The sequence below is a fragment of the Platichthys flesus genome, chromosome 22, assembly GCF_949316205.1.
Source record: "Platichthys flesus chromosome 22, fPlaFle2.1, whole genome shotgun sequence".
Lineage (NCBI taxonomy): Eukaryota > Metazoa > Chordata > Actinopteri > Pleuronectiformes > Pleuronectidae > Platichthys > Platichthys flesus.
Genome location: NC_084966.1, coordinates 12532853 through 12555957, shown reverse-complemented (window position 1 = coordinate 12555957; position 23105 = coordinate 12532853). Strand labels below are relative to the sequence as shown.

General features: G+C 41.1%; 1 protein-coding gene and 1 long non-coding RNA gene across 4 annotated transcripts in view; both read right to left on the bottom strand.

The window, feature by feature from the left end:
• The window catches only part of LOC133933466 (histone H4-like), a 744890-nt gene extending 725745 nt beyond the window's left edge, over nt 1-19145 (bottom strand). The window contains exons 1-2 of one of the 3 annotated variants that reach the window (XM_062380593.1): nt 19137-19145; nt 16876-17211 (exon numbers count right to left, since the gene is read on the bottom strand). In XM_062380593.1, coding sequence (XP_062236577.1) covers nt 16900-17211; nt 19137-19145 — 321 coding nt within the window. In that variant the 3' untranslated portion in view covers nt 16876-16899. Of the gene's footprint in view, nt 1-16875; nt 17212-18037; nt 18050-19136 lie in introns of those variants that run through there. The other 2 variants (XM_062380592.1, XM_062380591.1) reach the window with 2 other exon arrangements.
• LOC133933579 (uncharacterized) lies at nt 8180-9665 on the bottom strand. The gene is made up of 3 exons (XR_009912076.1): nt 9514-9665; nt 8831-8884; nt 8180-8569 (listed from the first exon to the last, which is right to left on the bottom strand). It is a non-coding gene; the product is annotated as an uncharacterized LOC133933579 (long non-coding RNA).
• Nucleotides 19146-23105: the final 3960 nt, after the last annotated feature.

Below are 23105 nucleotides of genomic sequence, written 5' to 3'. Positions count from 1 at the left end.
GCCAGGAGCAGTTCATCAAAGTATAAAACATGTCACTTCCTGTAGCCACCAGGGGGCGCTGTAATTTCAAGTCATAATTTCTGTGTAGATGTCATCAGGATGGCACCCTTGTCTTACATGTCTAGTTTGGACTCGATTGGACAATGTATGTCCGAGATACAGAACCTCGTGTTTTGATGGCGTTTAATCAAACTCAAGACGCCACGCCACGGTCACACGGTGTGACGAAAGGTCAATCTCTTAATCACTTTTTATCTCCATCTTGTTGTGATGGCACTGATCTTAATTTGAAGTTAATCTGATGAAAGCCCTGGGACAAGTGCATCAAGTAAAAATGTGGAATATGGAAAAAAAATGGCCACTTAATCCAAAATGGCGGCCTCCCTGTTTGGTCAAGCATACCTATCCAAGATATTTTTTTGTTTGTTATGAAACGACACATGTCCCGATAGATTTGTATAAATGTCGGCCATCGTAGTGCCGGGGTTGCCCTGTAGGGGGCGCTGGTCAGTTTTTTTGCCACGCCCATTTCTTAAAACCATATGAATATCTTCAGGGGGGGGCTGTTGTTTCACACATGTAGTTTGAGAGAGATAGAAGCATGAACACTGAAGTTACAGCAATTTCGTGTTTCACGGCGAGTTGATGAACTTTAATGCCACGCCATTCATATGGCGTTTGACGAAAAGTCACGGTAATCTTATGTCTTCATTGTCAATGTCTTGGGACCCATTTGATACAGTTTGACATGGTTGAGGTCAGTGGATGAGGAGAAATTCATCCAAGTGTAAGACAAGCAAAAAACAAGACATTTCCTGTTGCCACCAGGGGGCGCTGCGGTTTTAAGTCATCATTTATGCATAGATGTCATCAGGCGGGGACTATTGTCTTACATGTCTAGTTTGGACTTGATTGGAACATGTATGTCCGAGATACAGATGCCCGTGTTTTGATGGCGTGTAACCAATTTTTAACGCCATGCCACGGTCACACGGTGTGATAAAAAAAAAATCCCTCAATCATTTTTTATCTCCATCTTGTTGTGATGACACTCATCTGAATTTGAAGTTGATCTGATGAAAGCCCTGGGACAAGTACGTAAAAGTAAAAATGTGGGATATTGCCAAAATGGCCACTAAAAGCAAAATGGCTGACTTCCTGTTGCGTTTTTCATAATGCTCCATGAGACTTTTTTTCATGACTGGTCACGATACACCTATATCCAGATTTTGATGAAAATCCGTTATGTGGAAACCTAGGGGCTGGTTCCAGGGGGCGCTGTAGAGCCATTTTGCCACGCCCAATTCCAATTACTCCAGAATACTAAAATATCCGCAGACCTTGAATTTCCTGCAAAGTTTCATAACTTTTTGAGCATGTCTAGACCCTGAAAAAGCCCCCCAAAGGGAAATAATAATAATAATAATAATAATAATAATAATAATAATAATAATAATAAAAATCCTTACAGATTCAATAGGGCCTCTCACCATTCGGTGCTCGGGCCCTAATAATAATAATAATAATAACTAGGGCTACGTTGTAGCACTAACGGGCCCGAGCACAGGCAATTTCAAGTCTGTTGCGGTCGGGGAAGAGAGAACGTTCGATGACCAAGCGCTCGTCTCAGCGTTGCATGCATTTGCGCACTGCTGCAAGATAAACGCTTCACTTCCTGTAGCCAGCAGGTGGCGCTATGATTTTAAGTCATGGTGTCTTTGTTGATGTCATCAGGTCGCGCTTCTTGTCTTACATGTGTAGTTTGAACTCGATTGGACCAAATATGTCCAAGATACAGAAGCTTGTGTTTTGATGGTGTTTAGTCACATTTTGACGCCTCGCCACGGTCACACGGTGTGGCGAAAAATTGATCTTTCAATAACTTTAGATCTCCATCTTGTTGTGATGACACTCGTCTAAATTTTCAGTTGATCTGATGAAAGCTCTCCAAGAAGTACTTGTAAATAAAAAACATGGAATATGGTCCAAATCGAAAATGGCGGGGTTCCTGTTGCGTTTTTCCAATTGCTCCGAGCGCGTTTTTTGTGCATCTGGTGATGATACACAACTGTCTTCAATTTCGTGAGGATCAGTGAATTCTAAATGAGGTGTTTCTCCATAAATGAGGGGAAGCTCCGTTGGTGGCGCTGTTGAGCCATTTTGCCACGCCCATTCTTTAAAACCATCTGAATATCTTCAAGGGAGGGGGGCTGATGATACACACATGTAGTTTGAGGGAGATGGACCCATGAACACGGAAGTTAAAGCGTTTTCGTGTGTCATGGCGAGCTGATGTGACGCCCCGCCACAGTCAGACAGTGTGACGAAAAGTTGTTTCTTTGATAACTTTAGATCTCCATCTTGTTGTAATGACACTCGTCTAAATTTTCAGTTGATGTGATGAAAGCTGTACGAGAAGTATATCAAAGTAAAAGATTATGGAATATGACCAAAATGGCCACGAAATCGAAAATGGCGTGCTTCCTGTTGCGTTTTTCATATTGCTCCGGCGCGTTTTTTGTGCATCTGGTGATGATACACAACTGTCTTCAATTTCGTGCGGATCAGTGAATGCTAAATGAGGTGTTTCTCCGTTAATGAGGGAAAGCACCGTTGGTGGCGCTGTTGAGCCATTTTGCCACACCCATTTCCAAATACCCCAGAATACGTAAATTTTCACGAGGCCCATAATCTGCCCTATAGATGTTGAATGCATTCTGTAGTGAGAACACATTCAAGCACATGTCCTACACCTCCATGAGAGGGGGGAGGGGTGAGAAGGGGGAGGGATGAGAGGGGTGAAAGGGGGTGGGGTAAGATGGGGGCGGGGTGAGAGGGGGGCGGGGCCTTCAAAACAGGTTGATCTGAGGAGGTCTGTTTTAGACAGAGTAAAAAGGTGCTATTTTAAATTATCCTTGGGGTATTTTTACCAAAATATTTTACAGACATTTCATTAAGACCCCAAGGAACCATATCAACTGTGGTGAAATGGAAATAATATGTCCCCTTTAAAGCGAATTTGTCTCCTTTAAGCGTTTTCGTGTGTCATGGTGAGCTGATTTGACGCCCCGCCACAGTCAGACGGTGTGTCGAAAAGTTGTTTCTTTGATAACTTTAGATCTCCATCTTGTTGTGATGCCACCCGTCTAAATTTTAAATTGATGTGATGAAAGCTCTCCGACAAATAAATCAAAGCGCACGATGTACAAAAACAAGACATTTCCTGATGCCACCAGGGGGCGCTTTCCTTTTAAGTCATGATTTCTAGGTAGATGTCTTCCGGTCTCGACTCTTGTCTTATATGTGTAGTTTGGAGTCGATTGGACAAAATATGTCTAAGTTACAGAAGCTCGCTTATATTGGCGTTTAGTCGAACTTTGAGACCTCACCACGGTCACACGGTATGATGAAAAGTTTAAATTCTGATAACTTTAGATCTTCATCTTGTTTTGTAGAGTCTCATCTAATTTTTAAGTTGATCTGATGAAAGCTCTCCGAGTAGTACATAAAAACATAACCCGTCTTAAAAACAAGACATTTCCTGTTGCCACCAGGGGGCGCTGTGATTCTAAGTCACAATTTCTGCAGTGATGTCTTCTGGTGGCGACTCTTGTCGTATGTGTCTAGTTTGGACTCAATTGGACAAACTATGTCTGAAATATGGAACCTTGTGTTTTGATGGCGTTTCATCAAACTTTAACGCCACACCACGGTCAGACGGTTTTGCTAAAACGTAATCCTTCAATAACTTTAGATCTCCAATTTGTTGTGATGACGATCATCTAAATTTGAAGTTGATCTGATGAAAGCTGTACGACAAGTACATCGAAGAAAAAATATGGACGATGACCAAAATGTCCACTAAAGTCAAACTGGCGGGCTTCCTGTTGCGTTATTCATAATGCACTGATGGACTTTTTTGTGCATCTAGTCATGATACACAATAGTCTATGTTTTTTTTGAGGATCGGTGAATGCTAAATGAGGGGCTTTTCCGTAGGTGGCGCTCTTGAGACATTTTGCCACGCCCTTTTCAAAATACTCCAGAATACGTAAATTTAAGCCACCTTCGAATTTGCTGCAAACTCCTACAACTTTTTGAGCACATTAAAGCCCTCAAAACAGGTTGATCTGAGGAGGTCTGTTTTAGACAGAGTAAAAAGGTGCTTTTTTAAATTATCCTTGGGGTATTTTTACCAAAATATTTTACAGACATTTCATTAAGACCCCAAGGAACCATATCAACTGTGGTGAAATGGAAATAATATGTCCCCTTTAAAGCGAATATGTCCCCTTTAAGCGTTTTCGTGTGTCATGGTGAGCTGATTTGACGCCCCGCCACAGTCAGAGGGTGTGTCGAAAAGTTGTTTCTTTGATAACTTTAGATCTCCATCTTGTTGTGATGCCACCCGTCTAAATTTTAAATTGATGTGATGAAAGCTCTCCGACAAATAAATCAAAGCGCACGATGTACAAAAACAAGACATTTCCTGATGCCACCAGGGGGCGCTTTCCTTTTAAGTCATGATTTCTAGGTAGATGTCTTCCGGTCGCGACTCTTGTCTTATATGTGTAGTTTGTAGTCGATTGGACAAAATATGTCTAAGTTACAGAAGCTCGCTTATATTGGCGTTTAGTCGAACTTTGAGACCTCACCACGGTCACACGGTATGATGAAAAGTTTAAATATTGATAACTTTAGATCTTCATCTTGTTTTGTAGAGTCTCATCTAATTTTTAAGTTGATCTGATGAAAGCTGTCCGAGTAGTACATAAAAACATAACACGTCTTAAAAACAAGACATTTCCTGTTGCCACCAGGGGGCGCTGTGATTGTAAGTCACAATTTCTGCACCGATGTCTTCTGGTCGCGACTCTTGTCGTATGTGTCTAGTTTGGACTCAATTGGACAAAATATGTCTGAAATATGGAAGCTTGTGTTTTGATGGCGTTTCATCAAACTTTAACGCCACACCACGGTCAGACGGTTTTGCTAAAACGTAATCCTTCAATAACTTTAGATCTCCAATTTGTTGTGATGACGATCGTCTAAATTTGAAGTTGATCTGATGAAAGCTGTACGACAAGTACATCAAAGAAAAAATATGGAATATGACCAAAATGGCCACTAAAGTCAAACTGCCGGGCTTCCTGTTGCGTTATTCATAATGCACTGATGGACTTTTTTGTGCATCTAGTCATGATACACAATAGTCTATGTTTTTTTTGAGGATCGGTGAATGCTAAATGAGGGGCATTTCCGTAGGTGGCGCTCTTGAGCCATTTTGCCACGCCCTTTTCAAAATACTCCAGAATACGTAAATTTAAGCCGCCTTCGAATTTGCTGCAAACTCCTACAACTTTTTGAGCACATTAAAGCCCTCAAAACAGGTTGATCTGAGGAGGTCTGTTTTAGACAGAGTAAAAAGGTGCTGTTTTAAATTATCCTTGGGGTATTTTTACCAAAATATTTTACAGACATTTCATTAAGACCCCAAGGAACCATATCAACTGTGTTGAAATGGAAATAATATGTCCCCTTTAAAGCGAATATGTCCCCTTTAAGCGTTTTCGTGTGTCATGGTGAGCTGATTTGACGCCCCGCCACAGTCAGAGGGTGTGTCGAAAAGTTGTTTCTTTGATAACTTTAGATCTCCATCTTGTTGTGATGCCACCCGTCTAAATTTTAAATTGATGTGATGAAAGCTCTCCGACAAATAAATCAAAGCGCACGATGTACAAAAACAAGACATTTCCTGATGCCACCAGGGGGCGCTTTCCTTTTAAGTCATGATTTCTAGGTAGATGTCTTCCGGTCGCGACTCTTGTCTTATATGTGTAGTTTGGAGTCGATTGGACAAAATATGTCTAAGTTACAGAAGCTCGCTTATATTGGCGTTTAGTCGAACTTTGAGACCTCACCACGGTCACACGGTATGATGAAAAGTTTAAATATTGATAACTTTAGATCTTCATCTTGTTTTGTAGAGTCTCATCTAATTTTTAAGTTGATCTGATGAAAGCTGTCTGAGTAGTACATAAAAACATAACACGTACCAAAAACAAGACATTTCCTGTTGCCACCAGGGGGCGCTGTGATTGTAAGTCACAATTTCTGCACCGATGTCTTCTGGCGGCGACTCTTGTCGTATGTGTCTAGTTTGGACTCAATTGGATAAAATATGTCTGAAATATGGAAGCGTGTGTTTTGATGGCGTTTCATCAAACTTTAACGCCACACCACGGTCAGACGGTTTTGCTAAAACGTAATCCTTCAATAACTTTAGATCTCCAATTTGTTGTGATGACGATCGTCTAAATTTGAAGTTGATCTGATGAAAGCTGTACGACAAGTACATCAAAGAAAAAATATGGAATATGACCAAAATGGACACTAAAGTCAAACTGGCGGGCTTCCTGTTGCGTTATTCATAATGCACTGATGGACTTTTTTGTGCATCTAGTCATGATACACAATAATCTTTGTTTTTTTTGAGGATCGGTGAATGCTAAATGAGGGGCTTTTCCGTAGGTGGCGCTCTTGAGCCATTTTGCCACGCCCTTTTCAAAATACTTCAGAAAACGTAAACTTGCGCACATTTGTAATTTACTGTACACTTTAGAAACTTTTTGAGCACGTTAAAGCCCTCAAAAAGCCAATTCACTGAGCGAAGAAAAATAATAATAACTAGGGCTACGTTGTAGCACTAACGGGCCCGAGCACAGGCAATTTCAAGTCTGTTGCGGTCGGGGAAGAGAGAACGTTCGATGACCAAGCGCTCGTCTCCACATTGCCTGCGTTTGCCCTGTGCGACAAGGAAGATCGCTCCACTTCTTCTGGCCAGCCGCTGGTGCTGAACTAGAGGTAAGTAACCTTGAAACTATCCAACATAACCTATTGCTTTATCTATCATCATATGCTTACATGCCTCAAGTTTTTTGTAATATGTAATTGTTATAAAAGTTACCGTTTATTTATCACGTCTAATGAACAGATTGAAGCAAGATAACTCGACAGTCTTGTTTTGGTTGTGACATTATTTTTTTTAATGAGTTACTATCAATACGCTACACGTGTACGTTTCATGTGATAGTAACTGTTTCACCAATATTCTGATACAGGATGGTATATCCGCCATTACTATTTTCACATCGTTTATTTAGTCTGTCATGGAGTTGTAGAGTGAATTAGACAGTAGTGATAACATTATAATGTCCACACATCAGTGTTGTAAACACTTCTCCAATTAATTATATAATTATGTTTTCACACTGAGGGAAGTGGAGAGACTTGATGTGGACTGTTATCAATAGGTCTGTGGGAGATTATCACCTTGAATATTACAGATGAGGTAGAAAGACATTTTATCTATGTGTACAATGTTGTATTTCTTTGTCACGTTTTATCAAAAGCGATTTAAAGTATGTGCATTTAACCATTAGGATACAAACCCAGACCCTAGTACATCGGTTCTAGCTGAAATAAGTAGTGCTTCATAAACAACACAAAACATTCATAACAGTACGCTTCTGCTCCTCATTAATGCAGTTCCTGATGACCCCAGCAGAAACATGGTGGAGATCTGCAGCTTCATGCTGGTCAACTGGAAGACAACTGATTAAGATTAAAAGATTAAGATTAAAATCCATTTATTCATCCCAAACACATGCACAGACATGCAAAGGCACACTCATGCAGGTAGGGAAATTTAATCGCTGCTTTTTACCCATCTGGTGCAGGACACACAGAGCAGTGAGCGACCATGTACGGCGCTCGGGGGAGCAGATGTTGGGGGAGTGAGGTGCCTTGCTCATGGGCACTAGAGAGGGTAGGGAGACTCTTGGATTTTTGGACAGATCAATCCAGGTTCGTCTTTTGTTGTCTCTCCATGGAGTCGAACCAAAGACGAACCAGAGACCTTCTCTGCCCATAGTCCAAGTTTCTGCCACTCGACCACCGCCTCTCCTCATGCATCATCAAACTAGTAATCTACACATCACTCCATGCGTTGCTCCCTTAACTACAGATGGCCTGCGAATGTCATGGAGCTTTACTGTGAATTAGACAGTTTAGGTATGATTTCAATCTCCACACATCAGTGTTGTAAACAGTTCTCAAATTAATTATAGAATTATGTTTTCACACTGAGAGAAGTGGAAAGACTTGATTTGGACTGTTATCAATAGGTCTGTGGGAGATTATCACCTTGAATAGTACTGATGAGGTAGAAAGACATTTTATGTATTTGTACAATGTTGTATTTCTTTCAGCACTTTTATCAGAAGGGACTTAAAATATGTACATTTCACCATGAGGATATAAACCAAGACCACAGTACAACAGTTCTATCTGAAATCTGTTGTGCTTTATACACAACACAAAACATTCTTTAACAGTGCGTTTTTTCTCTTCATAGATGAAGAACTGCAGCACCTGATGTCCTCAGCAGCAACATGGTGGAGATCTGATTTGATACACTTTAGATAAGAACCCAGTGTTTTATATTTCTGCTTTGCCATAAGAGACAGAACATGGTCATCACAGCTGTGTCCTTCAGGCTCGTCTGTCCCTAATAAAATGATAGGAAACATGAAAGTGATCGTCATTATTGTAGAGGAAGAGTTGCATATGAACAAAGTGTGTAATCTTATTTTCTGTGGATATTCAACTGTGTATTTGAATATGCTTTTGGATTAAAACGTGCACTACCATGACAATGAATGTTTTTAATGGAGCTATTTCACATTAAAAGTATTGCATTATAATTTAATACATTATGTATTATGTGCAATACTTTGATTGTTTTTAAGTAATGAAATCAGGTCTGTACCTGGAGTCAGTGTTCAGTCTGGTTGGATTCAAGTTGTGTGTCAAGTTGGACCTTCTAGAGGAACATGAAACCAATACACAGATATGTAAAGTCATACATGGGCCAGGTTAAGTAATTAACAGACTTTTAAATGGTAAAAATAAAATATTAGTTCAAAGTTAATCAGAGCATAATCATTTCAGATTAGGAAATAGGTAGTGCATATAAGCCCACAACTCTGTATGACACTGTCTGTTCTAGTAAAGTTACAAGGCTATGACTTACTCATATTTAACAAAAGAATTCAGTGAAGTCTGTCTGAGATTAACGATTTAAATACTGAAGGTGGGAGACACGGTTATTTTTCACTGTAACACGTGACAGGACATCAACACCGTGACTCTGAATAAAGAGCCTTAAAAGACGTAGTGCTCCTTTGAACAGCTGCTCTTACAATGTGTAGCAAGTGCTAAATCTCCATTAGTATAATAGTAACAAAAATCACCCTTTACATAATTGAACATATATTTTCCATGTGAACCCCTTTAACACAGTTCAATTCAGGAGCAAAATATAATTTATACAGTATTTATTAGAGCTAGTATTAGTAAACAGATCAAACAAATGCAGTACAACACATCACACATCCACAGTGTCTCTTTTGCTTATCATCACAGTCAGTCAGAAGTGTCCGTTTAACTTACGTAGCAGTTGAGAGATGGTTGTTGGAGCTAGCAGGAGCTAGCTCATAGCCAGTGCTGCTGTTGAGAGCGGCAGAGTTCACACAGGAAAAGACACGACGGACGGGGGAAAAAAGCTTTGCGAGCGTCCCACACTCTAACCTGCTGAGCGAACAACGTCCACAGTTACTCCGCCGCCGTCCTCTCATCCAGACTCGCCAACCGTTCTCCGGTTCTTCGTGATACACAGCTCCGCAGCTTGTGACGACGTAACTCATGAGGCGTTCACTTGCAGCCGTGTTAAATGCAGCTTCGTTTGTCATGGCGAGTTGAAGAAGTCTGCTGCAAAGCTATGAATAATCCGCATGATGAAAACTCACAGCAATGTTATGCCTACATTATCAATATATTGAGACCCATGTGACACAGTTTGACATGGTTTAGCAAAGTGAATGAGGAGAAATACATCCAAGTGTGAGACGTAACAAACCGAAAGCGGTCTCATGCTGCGTTCAGGGTAACTCTGTTAAAAAGGGGTTCATTGGTCATGGTGAGCTGATGAACTTTGATGCCACGCCATTAACAATCTGCATGATGAAAAGTCACAATAATGTTATGCCTACATTATCAATATCTTGAGACCAATTTGACACAGTTTGACATGGTTTAGTAAAGTGGCTGGAGGGAAATACATCAAAGAGTAAGATGACCAAAACAAGACATTTCCTGATGCCACCAGGGGGCGCTTTCCTTTTAAGTCATGATTTCTAGGTAGATGTCTTCCGGTCGCGACTCTTGTCTTATATGTGTAGTTTGGAGTCGATTGGACAAAATATGTCTAAGTTACAGAAGCTCGCTTATATTGGCGTTTAGTCGAACTTTGAGACCTCACCACGGTCACACGGTATGATGAAAAGTTTAAATTCTGATAACTTTAGATCTTCATCTTGTTTTGTAGAGTCTCATCTAATTTTTAAGTTGATCTGATGAAAGCTGTCTGAGTAGTACATAAAAACATAACACGTACCAAAATAAGACATTTCGCGTTACCACCAGGGGGCGCTGTGATTGTAAGTCACAATTTCTGCACCCATGTCTTCTGGTGGCGATTCTTGTCGTATGTGTCTAGTTTGGACTCAATTGGACAAAATATGTCTGAAATATGGAAGCTTGTGTTTTGATGGCGTTTCATCAAACTTTAACGCCACACCACGGTCAGACGGTTTTGCTAAAACGTAATCCTTCAATAACTTTAGATCTCCAATTTGTTGTGATGACGATCGTCTAAATTTGAAGTTGATCTGATGAAAGCTGTACGACAAGTACATCAAAGAAAAAATATGGAATATGACCAAAATGGCCACTAAAGTCAAACTGGCGGGCTTCCTGTTGCGTTATTCATAATGCACTGATGGACTTTTTTGTGCATCTAGTCATGATACACAATAATCTTTGTTTTTTTTGAGGATCGGTGAATGCTAAATGAGGGGCTTTTCCGTAGGTGGCGCTCTTGAGCCATTTTGCCACGCCCTTTTCAAAATACTCCAGAATACATAATTTTACGCCGCCTTCGAATTTACTGCAAACTCCTACAACTTTTTGAGCACATTAAAGCCCTCAAAAAGCCAATTCATTTAAGCTAAGAAAAATAATAATAATAATAATAATAATCATTTCAATTTCAATAGGGCCTCCCACCGATTTCGGTGCTCGGGCCCTAATAATAATCTTTTCAATTTCAATAGGTCCTCTCACCGATTTCGGTGCTCGGGCCCTAATAATAATAATAAAAATCCTTACAGATTCAATAGGGCCTCTCACCATTCGGTGCTCGGGCCCTAATAAAAATCCTTACAGATTCAATAGGGCCTCTCACCATTCGGTGCTCGGGCCCTAATAATAATAATAATAATAATAATAAAAATCCTTACAGATTCAATAGGGCCTCTCACCATTCGGTGCTCGGGCCCTAATAACAAACCAACAGACCCCCCGAGAGAGATACTGTTGCCTATTCCTACCAGGAAAGGTAACTCCAAAGGTAAATCCCTCTAATTAGTGCCTGATAAGTAATGCAATTAGTTACCGATGTAAGCTCAAAGTACTTCATTCACACTCTAAAGTTATCACACACCCTGGGCAACCAGTACACTATTCCAGGGGAAACTTAACCTACTAGAGGCCTATTACTTTCTCAGGACAGAAAAGAGTGAGAAACAAACCTGGATCTGGATTTCGGACGAGCCCCCACTTGTTACACCTTGGCTCATATGTGCAACAAGAAACACTGAATGGCACAAAGCTCTGCAGTTACAGTATTTATGCATTTATTCTACAGGAATAATACTACAAAGAACAAAATGCAAAGAAAAGAGTATACCCGGTGAATGAGAGACCAGAGCCCAGTGTGCAGGCCTCTAAAGTAGTGGCCAATCCCGGGTGTGCCACATCCCGTTAATTACCAAGGTCTGACTCCGCCTACAGGAGCCTGAAACACAACACAAGTACAGCAGACAACTCCAGGGTTGTCACAAGATGAATGACATGATGTATGAGGAAGATATAGGGAGATGGTGGGGAAGGTTGAAAGAGGGGATAAGGGGCATGAGCAAGAAACAGTAAGAACAGGGGAAAGAAAGAGAAAAAAGGTTAAAACAGAAGTTAGAGGAAGAGGAGAAGAAAGCTGGGAAGGGGGTAATTATGACAGAGGGATACATAAAGATGAAAGATTAACTAAAGGAGATAGAACAAGGAAAGTGTTAAGGTGCAATAATTAGAAGTAAGGCGAGGTATGCAATAGAGGGTGAAAAATGTACAGGGTATTTCTTAGGGCTAGAGAAGACAAGGCAGGAGAAAAATTATTTTGAGCAAGTGGAGGGAAAAATAAAAATAACAGACCTTGTAGAGATAGTGGAAAAGAGTTGAAGAACTGTAGAGAGAGTTATATAAGAAAGAAGAGGTAGATGTGGAGAGTAGCAGACAGGTGATAGACAAGATGGAAGATAGACTGAGCGATGAGGATAGGTGTGCGAAGGAGAGATAAGTAATGGAGAGCCAATGACTGGATGTGGCTTTAACTTTTAAATATCTCGTCCCATCAGTCACATTATTTCCAGGCGACATCCTCCTCTTTATCTGAGATACTGCCGAGACTACCCAGCCCTGGAGTTTATCTAGTATCATACTGTCACTGATGTAAAATGGCATATTCATTAATGATACCACCAGCTCATCATTAACTGGCTCTCTAGCATGCACCATCGTTTCTCCAATTTGAAACCCATCCATGAGCCTCTCATTCCCTTTCGGGTGACTCATGGTCATTTCATTCTTTTTTTCGTCATCGTCTACACACACAGCTCCCTCACACACCTCATCAGCTCCATCGACGTTGCTTCATCCTCGCCTTCCATCTCTACCATTACGGTTAGCTCCCTCTCATTCCCTTGTTTCTGCAGCTCTTGCTCTGCCTTTAACTCCGTGCCTCTCCCGCTATCACCTCCGTGGGTCACCGCGTTTCCACTCACCCGCTCCGTACTTGCCTCCGCCATTGTCGCGAGGTACACTTCCAAACAGGCATCAGACACCCCCGCACAGTGCGTCACTGCCGTAGGGACACACACACACTAAACAAGACAATCACAACGCTAACGTCCGGTTGGATTTACACATAAGAAGAAGAAGAGGTAGAAGTAGATAGAGTAGAAGAAACAAGATGTGGTGGTAGATCTGGTAAAGGGGAGAGCCAAATGTGCAGCCCTCTTAAATACTGGTCAGCAACAGGTGTGCCATATCACTGCTGATTATTAAGGTCTGACTCCGCCTACAGGAACCTGAAACACACACAAGCACAACACCACAGCAGGACAACTCCAGGGTTGTCACACAATATTATGATAACATTGCACCTTAATTTTTATTTTCTGCACATTTCCCCTGATTTATTTACATGTATTAATAGGTATTGTGGGTGGAATCATTCGCTAACAGACATACCACGCTGAACACGCCCATTGAGGTCGTCACAGTGAGATGGAAAGAAGCAAAACTTAAGTGTCTATTCCACTAGTATAATAAGTTTCTACGTCAATGTATTGTCCGTTTTTCGTTTGTTCGAAAAGAAGAGTTTATTATTTTAAACAACCCCCTCGGACAGATCTTGCTGTTTGGGGAAATTTCGATTTTTTTATTTAACCTAGAAAGACGGACAGCATGGCAACAAACGAGAAGGAGCAGACAGACGTAAAAACAATCACGGACAGAGCAAGAGGAGGAGGTGAAAGATGTGAAGTAAAGGACGGACAACAAGAGAACAGACAGGAAAATGCCAGTGAGAGGGCACACGGACCAAACACTTCCACCGCTGGTCAAACGAGGCACAGAGGGAAAATATGCGGAGAGGAGCAACGAGGGGAGTGAACAGGAGGTCTCATTTATAACCGTTGCGGGGGCTGAAACGTGCGCACGCCACTTCTCAAGCAAACGTTGCGTATTTCCACGCAAACTCTGACCCATGCGTACGAACGTTTTGGAGAGGGGAAAGTGGCGACACAGACGTGAGGTGGTGAACTGAAGTCAGAGTATTGATCCAATTCATCATTTACAATAAAACCAACAGCTTAGTTTTGCTCGAGCGACATGTCTGTTCCACTCGAACCTTTTAGTTTAAACATGACTTGCAGCAAATTACGTTTAGATTCCATTTAATCGTGGAGTTACGGAGCCGAGTCATTCATAGGTTTTAATATAGTCTTCAAACACTGCGTGTATCATCAAATCACTGCAGTGAACGTGACTGTGCCATCAGGCTCACAGAGCGCACTGGAGATCACTTACAGGAAATGAAGAAACTTTCCAAATAATATCCCAGAGGAGGTGAGGATCCACAGATGTGAGGGAATTGGTCCGAGGCTCTAAATAAATAAATACTACCGTGACAGTGGCAAGGGGTTCTGCGTGCATGCGAATGGAAGGATGAGGAAGAAGAGAGGGTTCAGCGATGTCTGATCAGCTGATACAGATTATATTGATCTGTGATCTGTGATATTTTGTTTTAACTTCAGGCTCCGTTCTCTCTCTCGTCTTCACTCACACCCGTTCTCCGCAGTCCGTGCTGTTTTCGTTCTGTTTTTTTTTTGTCTTTCGTTCGGTTATTTCCACCGCTTGCTCCCTTGTTACCAAACTGACTCCCAGCTCTGCACTTTCCTCCAGCCGTCCCCTTGAAAAGTTTCTCCTTCGATGTATGTTAGTTTCCTATGATCTGGTCTGGCTATGATTTGGCCTGAGTCATCAAAGCACACTGTCTGAAGTTATTGTTTGATCTGAATTAAACTGTACAATGTGCAAGGTTTTCTTTATGTAAAAGTTAATTTAAGACAGAAATAGAGTATCAAACGTAAATATAAGCATGTAAATATCAAGTTTTGCTAAGATATCTTATTATTATTTCAGAGGAGCGTGACTCTGGATCAGTTCAAAGAGCTCCACTTGTTTGCTGAGCTTTCGACCACTTCTCAGGGTCGTCTTCAGTGAATTCAAATAGCTTTTGCCTCATCAGGTGAGCTAAGGTTGTAATGTTGGTCGTGAGATAGTATATTTTAATTATACGCTGACAAATTTACTAAGTGTTTAAATCATAAAGCTGAGAAAAACATCACCTGGAAAAACCCTCTACTCCCTGTTAGTAAATTTAACATCGTAACTTTCACTCTGTAGGTGTTGCAGTGTCTGATGACAGTTCATCAATACTTTAGTTTAATGACAGCCACTGATCAAGTTGATGCAGCTACAGAGCTCATTTCTATGACTCAAACAAGTAGCTGCAATAAAGCAGGAGAAGCTGAGCTACTGGAAAACAAAGCTTCTGACAGAACATGGAGGAGAGTTCTTCTGGTAGTGGACTTTACTCAGGTTCACATCATTTGGAGAGCAGCTCCGTCTGTTGGCTGCCTGAGGTTACTACAACACAGTATGGTTACATGATGTGAGGCCGGAATTGTCATTTTTCTAAGCAACTGTCACTTTTCTATTGAGCAAGGAAAGACACAAGGTAATACGATAAATATAACAACAAAGGCACACTCTTTAAAAAGTATGGTATTTGAAGTAATGACGATATTGCTGAACATCATGTTACATGATGCATGTGTGTAGGTAAAAGTAGGCTACCCCTTCACAGAGTTTAAAGCTATGTTTTATAATATTTGATGTTTTGATATTAACTAACTTCTTAATCTGAACATTGTAAGATGACATCTAATATTGCTCAATCTATCTAGACTCCCTGTAGTTAAGAACTGTTGACGCAGGAATTGTTCTTCTCCACATCGTAGCCTCCGGCAGCCAGTGAGTAAGTCAATAGGTCAGTCAGTCAGGGTCCAGAAGGCTTCAGTGTAAGGCCGTTACCAAACTCCCGAGGTACGAGGGAACGTCAGTGTCTTTCGCACGCTGTGGTGTGCACGTAGAGGACCACTCGTGTGTTCTTCATAGCAGCAAATGTAGATATGTGAATTTAGATTTTCACTTTATGGCTGTGTGTCTGTGTGTATATATTTATGTGTGAGGGTGGATATGTGTGTGAGTGTCTGTGTATTCATGTCAATGTCTGTTTGTTAATCTATTTGAATTAAAATACAAGTCAGATAATGTAAGTAACATGATGAATTTATTTAACTTGGCCAACATTTCTTTTTTCTTGTCTCGACACTCTCCCCACGTGCTTGACTGAAAGATGGAATGAGTAATGTCAACTTCACTTCCTTAAATTGTGGTCAGATTGTTGTTTATTTTATAGTTATGCTGTTACAGGGGGTGACTCATTTTCACCTACGCCTCAACATCCGTTCAAAGCAACAAACTGGTGAGGTGCAGCACCTAATCAAACAGCTCTGTCCCTGGTCCTTTTTAATTACACTCTGATATTTAACTTAGTGTTCAACTGATCAAGTTGATGCAGCTACAGAGCTCATTTTCAAAACTCAGAACAGATCAGAATCTGCAATAAAACAGGAGAAGCTGAGCTACTGGAAAACAAAGCTTCTGACAGGACATGTAGGAGAGTTCAACTGGTAGTGGACGTTGTTCCAGTTCACATATCTGGAGAGCAGTTCTATCTGTTGGCTGCCTGGTGTTACTACAGTATATATACACACACACATATATGTGTATAAAGAGATAACAGTTTAATATAAACTGTTTTTAAGGGTCACTTCAACGTTTAGAAATTAAAGAGGAAACTACGATTAGTAATTGTTATGTGATGTTTTGACATTAAATAACTTTGAAATCTTGACATTGTAAGACATCTACTCGGAGAACGACTTGTTGTTGAGCAGAGGATGTGAGCTCTCATTGACTCGGTGTGTGGCTCTTAAAAGAGCCGTTGTGTTGTTGAGCTGTTGGAAAGTGAGTTTATCCGCCGAAGCCGTAGAGAGTGCGGCCCTGTCTCTTCAGAGCATACACCACGTCCATGGCGGTGACGGTCTTCCTCTTGGCGTGCTCGGTGTAGGTGACAGCATCGCGGATCACGTTCTCCAGGAAAACCTTCAACACGCCGCGGGTCTCCTCGTAGATCAGACCGGAGATACGCTTCACTCCGCCACGGCGAGCCAGGCGGCGGATGGCGGGCTTGGTAATGCCCTGGATGTTATCACGGAGAACTTTGCGGTGACGCTTTGCGCCTCCTTTACCGAGCCCCTTTCCTCCCTTTCCTCGTCCAGACATCTTTCTTCAGTAAGATGCGATCTAGTCAATGCACTGCTACGCGAAAACACAGCTACTCATAGCCAGAATGAGGACCTATTAGAAGACAGAGGCAGCCGTCTTCCTCCTCTGTGGATTCTCATGGCCGCTGATAAATACGTCTATGGTGCGCTAGCGCCTCCACAGGTGTGGATGTAGGACGGCAGATATTAAAGTCTGACACTTTCTCAGTTTTGTGTAGCAGTAGGACTGTAGCACGTTTCCATCCAGTAGGAATAGTGCCGGTGAAAAAGGCTTGGTTAGAAATAAGAGTATCATTAGGACTGATTGTGGAAGTACTTAGTCAAAGTATGAATATTGAGCAGCCTTGAATGAAAAACAATGGTCACACAAAGACTCAGCTCACAATGTCTCACTTAGCCCTCCTGTTAGTCTCACATTGAAATAGTTTATCCTTTGAGTCCTTTGGACCCCAGCTATTAAAACCCTCCATAACATTATTGGAATAAAAATTGTAACCTAAGTGACCAAGTATGTAACCAAGTATGGTTTGTGTGTTTGTTAACTACTTAAATAGCTTTTAATCTAAAACACAACCCCCAACCAAACGTGTTAGTGCAGTGTCCAGCAGTGTAAGCACTTGATGCTTGTGTGGAACTGTTTTTGAAAGTGTTATGGACATTTATTATAAGTCCGGGCTGACAGTGTGACTATGTTCACCTTTCATTTTGCATCATTGGATACTGACCAGTTTTAAAAGCACCTCATGTATGCTTGAAAGTGTTGTTGATTACAATCTGACATTCTGCTGGATTCTGTTTTACTATATTCATCTGGTTTTGTTTGCAGATATGGACATTGAATAAAATGGTCATGGTTTTGTGGGGGCATCCTTAACATTGTATTTTCATCCCCCGTAACCTGTAGCCGTCCACAGCGACGGGGAGCTTGTCAACATGTTGGTTTATCCCGAATATGAGAAGAGCCGGTCTGGTCTAATTTCAACAAGTATTTACTAATATGACGCCTTGTGAGTCTTCAGTAAGCATGCACCATCTCCAGACAAAACAACGCCTTGCCTATCTGCCCTCCTGAAGCTGGGCCAGCTGCACGAACTCTGTGTGGAAGCTAAGGGAGGTATGCTTTAATATAAAAAGTTAAGTATGAGAACAAGTAAAAGTACAGCGTAATGAATGTCACAGATTCAAAGTTCTCACAGTAGGCCTTATTAGACAGCTGCAAGTTTGAACAGCGATGTGACGCACACACATTTGAACCAGCTTCCACATTAACACTAAGCAGCAAAGGTTACTAAAAGTCACCGTGTGAGGGCTACATATTTCCCACATATTCTTCCCAAACTGCCCCTACCCCCACCCCCGTCTAACAAATTGCTTTTGTTTTTAAAGTTGACTTTCAGAGCCATCTCCACAGACACGCACACATGCATAGTATAGATTTCAGTCTTAACAAGCTCAACAAACTTCTGGGCAGAGTGACCATCTCTCAAATTTGTCTTTGCTATCGTACCTTTGATTCATGATTTAAAAACGATGAGATCAACAACAACACTGTTATTTTGGTTATGCCATGGGCTTGGATGGGGTTGAGTGAAGGTTTTTTTTTTTTTTTTTTAAATCATTGTTAGCATTTAAAGCATTATGTGTAATAGTGTTTTTATATAAAGTAATATGTAATTAAAGTCTGTTTGAGTGGTTAAAATGACATGTTTACATTCTACAATGTACACAAACACTTTCACATACTGCACACGTGTGTACATTCTGGATAAACACAGAGTTTGTTGACACTAAGGCCTTAAATTGTAATATGAATGTGTTATTGGCTATAAAAGTCTGAGAAGACTTGATCTTTAGACCAGTAGGTAACATATTGACAGGTTAACAGAGAGTTCTCACACACGGGTCAAATCGTTTTTCAGAAACGTTTGTCATGTTTAAATGATTATTTAACACAAATAATAATGATCATAATATACAAAAACATGTATCCCAGTGTTACTATGATGAGCAAAAGTTTGTATTTACTAAGTAGAGAAATTCTCAAACTAATTTACAGCTTAAACATTTTCTGGAAATTAAATGATGTAACCTGTTTACTTTTGGTGTTAAATGAGAGAAATGTGCCCCAATATTAATTTAATCCTTGCTTGAGGTGAATATTGACAAATTCAACATGGATATGAAATGTAGCCCTACTTCTATAATGACTCTCAAGCTTCCTCAGGATGAAAAATTCACGGCTCTGATAGGAAGTCTGGCTCAACTTCACCAGGAGCCTCGGCCATCAGCGGTGTGTTTGCTGCCTGCACAATTACTTGACTTTATTACTAAGAGATCCTCAACAGGTGCTTGTTTTCACTCGGTGTCTCTGAACAAACATGTGGAGCAGCTAGGAAACGGGTTTTGGTGGAGCTGTGGTGCTTTTGAACTCATTTTAGGAGAGAAACTAGTGGGAAAAGCCGCTGAGTAGCGCTGCTCACCGCGGTGAACGGGTCGTGTTCGGAGGCTCCACCGACCAAATGCAGAGAGCATCAGAGCTCTTCATGACTTCAACATGAAGACAAATAAGTCCGCTACCTGCTTCCTCACTGTCAGCCTCCAGCACCGCTCACCCACTGAGTTTTTACTCGTTTATCAGTGAAGAGAAAACACAAGTGTCTGTGCGTTCACACTGTACACGGGAGCCACGGCTCGATTGAGTCTCCACGGTTCTCATGGTGTGTTCAAGTACCGCCTCCCGATCAGGACTCTTCATCAGTCCTGTAACTCACTCCGTTAGTTCGTCGTTGATCTAAACGCAAAGAGAAAGATGGCAGAAGCCGCTCCAGCTCCAGCACCAGCCGCCGCCAAGGTTAAAGCGGCCAAGAAGAAGGTCGTGAAACCGAAGACCGCCGGCCCCAGCGTCAGTGAGCTCATCGTGAAGGCCGTGTCCGCGTCCAAGGAGCGCAGTGGCGCGTCCGTGTCCGCCCTCAAGAAGGCTCTGGCTGCCGGAGGCTACGATGTGGAGAAGAACAATTCCCGCGTCAACACCACCATCAAGAAGCTGGTTGTCAGCGGGACCCTGGTCCAGACCAAGGGAACCGGGGCCACCGGCTCGTTCAAGATGAGCAAGAAAGAGGCAGTGAAGAAGGCCGCTCCCAAAGCCAAGAAGCCCGCCGCCAAGAAACCCGCAGTGGCTAAAAAGCCCAAGTCGGCGGGAGCCATGAAGCCAGCAGCCGCTAAAAAGTCCCCGAAGAAGGTGGCTAAACCAGCAGCGGCCAAGAAGCCCACCAAGAGCCCCAAGAAAATGGCGAAGAGCCCCAAGAAAGTGGCGAAGACTCCCAAGAAGGTGGCGAAGAGCCCCAAGAAGGTGGTGAAAAAGGCGCCTGCTGCCAAGAAGTCCCCCGCGAAGAAGGTCGCCAAACCCAAAGCGAAGAAGACAGCAGCCAAGAAGAAGTGATCTGTCCTCACTGTGAAACATGTCCATCCTGGTAAAAGGCTCTTTTAAGAGCCACACACGTCTTTCCACAAAGAGCTGTTTCCTCATCATTCATCACCACTGTCCATAAATATGTAGAGACAGAGTTCTTAACTACAGGGAGTCTAGATAGATTGAGCAATATTAGATGTCATCTTACAATGTTCAGATTAAGAAGTTAGTAAATATCAAAACATCAAATATTATAAAACATGGCTTTAAACTCTGTGAAGGAGTAGCCTACTCCTACCTACACACATGCATCATGTAACATGATGTTCAGCAATATCGTCATTACTTCATATACCATACTTTTTAAACATTAGAAATATAATTAGGAAACAGACACAGATTATTCTGCACTTTGTGTAGATTTTTTGTTTTTTTATGAACACCAGAAGAATCTCAATCCTGTAATTCTGAATGCTGAGATGGCGAGCAGAACCCAGACCGTGGATGCAGTGTGGCCAACTGTATGACCCAGATTGAACCTGATCGTTTATCCAGAAGACATCAGACCCCAGTACTGCCCGTCAGGTAGACAGGTAGTACTGAGTTTAGAGACATAAAGACCCGGACCAGAACGGAACCAGTGAATCTTCAAGCACACACTACACTGGGAACTGAATATATACACACACATTGAAAGGACAGTTATTTTATGAGAATACATCATTTATTGTGTTTGTATTATGTTATACTGTTTTATATTGTGATTGTTTGGTTGATTTTTTCAATAAATTGGTAATTTGTTCAACTAGTTCTTTGACATAAACTAGTACTCAATGATAATATATATATAAATATATTGTTGTTGATACTAGATACTAGACCCACTTATCTGGGTCTAGAATAATAAAAAAAAGCACTAAATATCGACATGAATTCCTATATATATATATATATATATATATATATATATATATTATATAAATAATAACAATAACAATAGTAAACACATATCTCTTATAATTACCCTGATGGTAATAGGTTATTTCATCTCTTTTATATGTAAGTCAATCTTACGTGCTGTTCTTTCATATTTAGTCAATTGTACCTGTTGCTCCTTTATAAGTAAGTCAAATAATCAAATAGCCTATGGTATCAAAGGAGCCAATTATCTATGTGACATGACAGCATCATAGGATCAAATTATCTAAGGATATGATCTTTGAATTGATTTGAACAGTGTTAGGTAATATATATATTATATATAATTATCAATAATAACAATAATAAAACAAATATCTATTCATTCTGCACTTCTCTCATTTGGATTTCAAATCACTGTGTTCCTTGTAAACATATGTCATAATTACTCATCCTATATATCTGATGTATTTTGTTTTTCAGCCCCCTGGTATTTAATGAAATTAGTGTTAGCATTATTAGTATTCTTGTTTTCAATCTTTATTCTTACTCTTACTTTTCTTATTCATCCTCATTTGCCTCTCTGTGTTCTGTCTTTTCCTTATTGGTGTTACTTTTTCCATTAATTCCATGTCTGTTTCAGATCCTGGCGACATAGACGTTGCCTAGGGATGTTCAGCGATATCGCCATTACTTTATATACCATACTTTTTAAAGAGTCTGCCTTAGTTGTTATATTTATCGTTTTACCTCGTGTATTTCCTTGCTAAATAGAAAAGTGACAGCTGCTTAGAAAAATGACAATTCCAGCCTCACATCATGTAACCATACTGTGCTGTAGTAACCTCAGACAGCCAACAGATGGAGTTGCTCTACAAATGATGTGAACCTGAGAAAAGTCCACTACCAGAAGAACTCTCTTCCATGTTCTGTTCCGAAGCTTTGTTTTCCAGTAGCTCAGCTTCTCCTGCTTTATTGCAGCTACTTGTTTGAGTCATAGAAATGAGCTCTGTAGCTGCATCAACTTGATCAGTGTCTGTCATTAAACTAAAGTATTGGTGAACTGTCATCAGACACTGCAACACCAACAGAGGGAAAGTCACAAAGTTACATTTACTAACAGGGAGTAGAGAGTTTTTCCAGGTGATGTTTTTCTCAGCTTTATGATTTAAACACCAAGTAAATGTTTCAGCTTATAATTAAAATATACTATCTCAAGACCAACATTACAACCTTCGCTCACCTGATGAGGCCACAGCTATTTGAGTTCACTGAAGAAGACTCTGAGAAGTCGTCGAAAGCTCAGCAAACAAGTGGAGGTCTTGGTTGAACTGATCCAGAGTCCGGCTCCTCTGGGGAAAAAGAGTAAACTTCAGTGCTCAACACGTTTATTGAGAAATCCAAACCATTCAGATGGTGACAGAGCTCCATGCACTGTCACACCAGAAGAATCACAGGAGAAAATGTATACAAAAATAATAATGATGGCTGAGTTCCATTTAGCTGCTCCACTTCAATGGTCCTGGTGTTCTGAATGCTGGATAACTGTTATGTGTACTGGGGCA